This window comes from Sinocyclocheilus anshuiensis, unplaced genomic scaffold (assembly GCF_001515605.1).
Source record: "Sinocyclocheilus anshuiensis isolate Anshui unplaced genomic scaffold, SAMN03320099.WGS_v1.1 scaffold1053, whole genome shotgun sequence".
NCBI lineage: Eukaryota > Metazoa > Chordata > Actinopteri > Cypriniformes > Cyprinidae > Sinocyclocheilus > Sinocyclocheilus anshuiensis.
In genome coordinates, this window is record NW_015555711.1 from 1,551,693 (window position 1) to 1,557,922 (window position 6,230).

At 35.8% G+C, this 6,230-nt stretch overlaps 1 protein-coding gene across 2 annotated transcripts in view; it reads right to left on the reverse strand.

Annotated features, from left to right (window-relative positions):
- Positions 1 to 4,705, reverse strand: part of LOC107672000 (vasopressin V2 receptor-like) — a 21,651-nt gene extending 16,946 nt beyond the window's left edge. The window contains exon 1 of one of the 2 annotated variants that reach the window (XM_016465030.1): positions 4,331 to 4,705. Coding sequence is in view for 1 of the 2 variants with exons in the window: in XM_016465029.1 (XP_016320515.1) it covers positions 3,768 to 3,794 (27 nt within the window). In the remaining variant the exon portion in view is untranslated. Of the gene's footprint in view, positions 1 to 3,767; positions 3,822 to 4,330 lie in introns of those variants that run through there. The other variant, XM_016465029.1, reaches the window with a different exon arrangement.
- Positions 4,706 to 6,230: the final 1,525 nt, after the last annotated feature.

Genomic DNA, 6,230 nt, shown 5'->3' on the forward strand with positions numbered 1-6,230 from the left:
TATATATATATATATATATATATATATATATATATATAATTATTAAATTTTTTATTTTTTTGGAAAAACATTTATTTAAGCCACACTGTTTACAACATACATGTGAAATACACTTTGGCAAGAATCTTTGTGTGTGTGTGTGTGTGTTGTATATGTTTCAGAAATGTATTATATTTCAAATCAGAAACATTTCATATCATGATATGATAATGGTGAACTGAAATTTGTCAAAGCTTGTTTTTTGCTTAGGTTTTGTGGTCAGCATTATAGTGGGTTGTGTTGCTGTTTCTAATGTTAACTTATGGTTCATTATTTCAATGAAAACATTTTTATGTTTTCTGTATTTTAGTAGAATTTCTTTAAATTGCATTTAAAACAGATAAAACACAAATCCTCAAAGACTTACATAAGAACAGAGCAAAAGCTTGACTGAGAACATAGCAGATGACAACAGTTGCTAAGGTAGAAATAGTCACTAATGTCTTTAATGCCGGGCTAGCGAAGGGTCAATTGGTCTGTGAGCTTTTTTAGACAGAAAACTACTTTCACAATAACAATTAAACAGTGAAAAAGCAATGATTTATGTATGACCTAGTGGATACTGGAAACCAAAGTCTTACCTCCAGCACCACAGACATCACTATGGCCTAATAAATTCAATTTACAATTTAAATGTGTTATATAAATTTACAAGTTAATTGTGCAGCAAAGACTACATTGCATAATATTCATATTGAAAATAGAAAATAGGCTTAGATGGTCGACCAGGATGGTTTCTTTAAGCCTTCTGCCGCTGAGTTTGAGAGGCCAGATCTCACACTGAGCGGTGATGAAGTGCTGATGAGGAATTTATCAATGTACGTCAGCACATCAGAGGAGAGCATTATGTGGCTACACTGGAATCTGTGTGCGTGCGTGTCTGGTGGACTAGGTGAAAAAGACATGTATGGAAAGTAATCCCTAATTTATGAACGTCTCCCAGGAATGCCTCACAGCAGGAGAAGCTACTGTGTAGTGCAGCATCCCTATCTTTAAAGGGATGATAGGGAAGAATAGAGGGATTGAAAAGAAAGTGTCAATTGACGGCAGCAGATCACTTGTGTGTCTCCTTTCTATTATAAGTAGCTGTCTGCCAGTCACATACTGTGGGGTCCACTTTAAAATCTGTATTTTTCCCATTGAAGCCTGAAAGTCATTTGAAAGTTTGAGGTTTTTAAAAAATGAAAAACAAGAAAAGTTATGATGTAGCTACAATTAATAAGAAATATTTCAGATTCTGCACCTTATTTTTTGGGCCAGTAATCAAATGTGAATTAGAAGAAAATAATGCAAAATAGAAGCATTTCCAATAGTTGTTTGGTTTGAACTGTACACATATCAAAAAAAAAAAAAAGAATTCTACATAGTCTTGGCTTTTATTAAATATTCTTGCTGTTTCTAAAAAAACACTTGCAAGTACATCTCGCTCCTTTATTTTACATCTTTGTCAATCACAGGAAAACAGCCACACCACAGGAAGGATGACTGAGTGATCCGCCTATTTTCATCTGTTAAAGCTTTTGTTTATCTAACCCATTCCCACTGTCTGTTTGTCCTTTCATGTTTCAGCTCTGTTCTGCACTCGGATCAGAACCCCAGAGTACCTCCCAAAAACAAACCCGCATTCCTCCAACCCTGACAGACATTTTAGTACAGTATAGTTTAGTGAGGTATAGAACAATTTTTTTTTTATTTTTTTTTGCAGATATTTAATTTAGAGTCTTTTCAGGTAGGTACAAATTGTATACATGATGCATGAATGGGTGTGCGTGAGAATGAAGACATGGAGATCTTGGGAATTGGTTCATGCACTAATGACTTGAGTAAATGACTCCACATTTACTCATTTACTCATCACATATATGCCTGTTTAAACAGATCAGTCTTTAAATGCAAACTGAAACCTTGAAAAAATGAAAATAACACAACCGAAACTGCAAAAACAATATGAGCAAACAGTCCATACCCTGTTATCCTGCTTTAGTCTGCATAGTCTGGACCATACGCAACAAGGGAAGCATAAGCGAATACATCATCAGGCATCAATGGACTTTGAAAGCTCTCAGGTTCACAGAGAGACGCTGTGTGTTTGTTTACTTATAACAGGATTCTGTCCATGATTTCAAAGTTCTTTGGGAGGCACATTAACTTCTGAGGCATGAACCTAACTCTGGTAAACACACTGAAATTTGGAACAGCTGTGGGCAACTAACTTTACCTAGTCATTTTTCTTAGTCCACAGATTCATGAAGCTTTGTAAGGTTTCAACAAAAGCAGGTCACCCATGTTTATTCAAGATGACTGGGATTCCAGTTTTGCAGCGTTAACAGGTTCCATTGCATAGCTACTTTTGTTTTCTAAATCCTGAACAATTAAGCATGCGATGCTCTGAAGATTTTAATGAGTCACTGCATTAACTTTTTCTTCTCTGGATTAATGCATGTAATCTATTTGTAAGCCTACATACATTAATTTAAGCCTAAATTCCTGTTTACAAAATCATTTATAAGTCAATCAATCATAAATGTGACCGCCCCACATAATCACAATGACCAAATGTCTAGTGACTCAGCAGCCATGGGTAAAGCTTTTCATGAAAGACTGTAAAGCATTTTCGAATCTTATAATTAAGTGGAAAATGAAAAGCATCAAGGGCAATTAGCATTGCTCTGAAACACACAGGCTCCTGTGTGTGTACATGAGGATGATGCTGACCTCAGCCATCAAAATTCACTGGACCGAATGGGCATTTAACTCAAAATGCAATGAAGTGCAATAATTTTATGAAATATTTTATATTGCATTGTGTTCTAAAGTTAATTATTTCAACATTGTAGATGACTCTGAATTGACATCTGAACTATGATTTAACCTTCAATCTAATGGGCTCCATGCATATTCTGCCCATATTCTTCACTCTAAAAAAATCCTGATTAGATGTATTATCAAAACCTGGCAGCTATATCATCGCCAGAAATTCAGAAAAAGCGATGACAGCGAGGCATTTCATTTCAGGCATTTTGGTGGCTGTATAATACAGTTAATAATATAGCAAACTACTTGAACTATTAAAACATTACACAATGAAATAAAGCTCATTAAGTTTTCCATGAGCATTCACAATGTGCACAATATTATCCACATAAACACAAAACACTTTTAGGGTAACACACTTGACATTCGATACACTAAATAACTAAGCAATATCAAATGTTACCTACACTTAAAAAAAAAAAAAAAATAGCCTATGATTAAATGTGATGCATCACACAGGGAATTCTGGGAACGTTATTTTACTGTTTATCAGGTGACTGATTTTATGCACATTTTAACAATATTTTGATATATGGGTTGTTATGTTATATAATATATAGGTTGCTTTAACAAAAAATATGTTGTCATCATAGATTATAAGGTAGGATAACTCATATTTCGTTATATTTTTACAGTAATTTAAGGTAACTTAGTTAAGCAATTAACAGGTTTTTTTAAACTGTAGTAGGCCTATTTTACATTATCTTCCTCTTTAAATTACGAACATTTTAAAAGTCATAAATTCAGAAATCACTAAGTGCTCGATCTCCACGTGTTTTTTGCCGGATAGACACATTAAATTATGTTTTATTAACAAAGTTCGGGAGGAGCACGTCAGATACTTAGCCTAATTATCACAAGAGGAGCGCACTCAAGTTAATCAACACCAAGAGGTATAAATACAGTAGACTTACCTCTCTCCATCGACGGTTTATCAGCATCCCTCCATCTGCTCACTTCGAGTTCTAAGTACGCTTATGCGGGGGGGATAGGCTACTCTGGGTTCGGGCCGTTCCCGAGCTCGGAGCCCTTCCCCGGACAGCACGCCAAATACGCATTACTATACTTCAGCTAATGATATGTAAGTGTGAACTCGTGAATTAATGTTCTTTTATCTTTGTCTTGCCTCATGTCTCTAAAGTAAGAAAATACTTGACGTAATAGATACATTTTTGGGGGTTAACATTAAAAATACATTTGCGATTCACCTTGTTGGTCCTCGGATCATTTGGAAAAGGTAGGCTACAATATTTATAGTTAATACATGCTTGTATCACTTTAGTTTGTATTACTTAAACACTGGAAAATCAGGATCGTTTAAGTGGTTGAAACTCAATATATAATAGTAACCAAATATTTGAATGTATTCAACATTAAAGTCGTTTGACATTGTAGCGCCTGAAGGGAGCACGTGAGTGAGTGGTGCGCGAGAGCAGAAAGCGCTATATGTGAGCGCTGATTGATTAGCAGCACTTACCGTCAGGCAGCTCCGTTTCTTCACTGGAAGTATTGCACTTTGCGATATAATCCACCGTTTTCTTCACGAACTAAGCCATATAATGCTCTGTCCATGCCACGTCCACGCCTTCTATGTTGACACTCAATCTGTTTTAGATATCCGCCGTCTACCATTGTAACTTTGTTTGGGAATTATGTAAAATATAAAGGACTGTTGCCAAAAAATAACGTTCTGTCAGTCAAAGCTCATTTTACCTACAGAGTTAAATGCGCTACTATCCTTTCGGCTTTCAGACAGAATAGCAAAGTGCGTCTATATGTCTTTCTCATGCTCTGTCTGTTATGTCTCAGTATATTCTCTGATCTGGTTCGAGCACTAAACATAATTTGGTTGGGCTACTTCTGTTCCTCCTACTGTCTCCCTCCCTCTCAAAGAACTCCTCCCTAGCCCTCATTAGCTTTCATCCACACTCCAAAACCTTCCTTTATCCAGTTTCTCTAAAGGATTCTTTCAAAAATGAATCACTGCAGAGAGAGAAAGGCAAACAAAAATATTTAGTTACACTTCTAAATGGTGTATATACATATTTAACCAGCATGTAATTGTGGAGCATTCATACATTAATTAGGCTAATTCCATACATTAATATTTGTTTATCAGCATCATGTCAATAAACTGATAATTTTAACTAGGAACGCACTCACCCTGACATCTCAAGACAATTTACTGTGTGACAAAATTCAACAAAAGTGTACAAAAACCTGCAGTTGGTCAAACGTGCAACCATATTGGTCAAACAGAATAATTATGTCCTTAACAACAAAAATGAATAGATTTTTTTTCCCCAGACAGTTTTAAGTGTCATTAACCCAAACTGTGAATGCATTTAAACATAATTGTTAAATAGTGTTCCCTTTCATTAAGTCTACAGAAGCACAGAATATTTGCCAGTGTTTCAGCTTCTTTATGGAGTCCAGAATAAAAATGATGCTAATATTCTTATGGATTAGTCTGAATTAGTTTTCACATGTTGTACACTGGTAGATTCTGTCTATAACCAGTTTGGAGTTATGTAATTGAAGTAATCACGCTTATGCACACTTATGCACCTCATTGTAGTCACAAGTTCTTTGTTTTCTGTTTCTTGGAATTGTAGAGTATTCCAGATTCACAGGAGTGAATGATGGCTTTGAAATGCAGCACTCTTCATCCATCTTCATAATATAGGTGTGCGCAAACGGCACATAACAAGAAATCCCATGTTTTTATTTTCCCTGAAGGAGGATGAAATTAGACCTGACAGGCTCATTATACAATGAAATTAATAACATTAAAGGACTGATTGAAACATGGAAGAGATTACACACTTACACTGAATACATAAACATGACAGTGTTCAGCCTCAGAGCGTTTCAAACACCTGCTCCTCTGTAAGGGATTAAATGGAAGTTTGAGCAAATGACGGTCTCTCTTTTCTTTGCAATTCAAATGAGCGCAGAACTCCATCCTCAGCAGTCAGTCCCAGTGCTTGAGTCAGCCAAAAAATAAAAAATGACAAATCCCTTTCCTACGGTGGCCGAGAAGTGCTAAACAAATCACAATTCTGAAAACAAAATAACGCGTATTTTTTTATTCCATAGTAAGAGCAATTCATACAATACATGTAAACTGAGCTACTTTAGTACCATCTCCGAACTTTCTACCAGGACTCTGCTGTTCTTCGGCTGGTTCTTCCTGTATGCGTTGATTGACAGATGTCTCGCCCCCTTTTTCAAGCTCTCCCTCAGTCCTGCCTGATCATTTTTTCCTGATGATAGAACAATGGATAGATAGATGAAATAGATGGATGGATAGAGGAGAAGAAAGAGTGGGACTGATTTGAATGTTTAAAAGTAATTAATTGCGTTAATGAAATGGA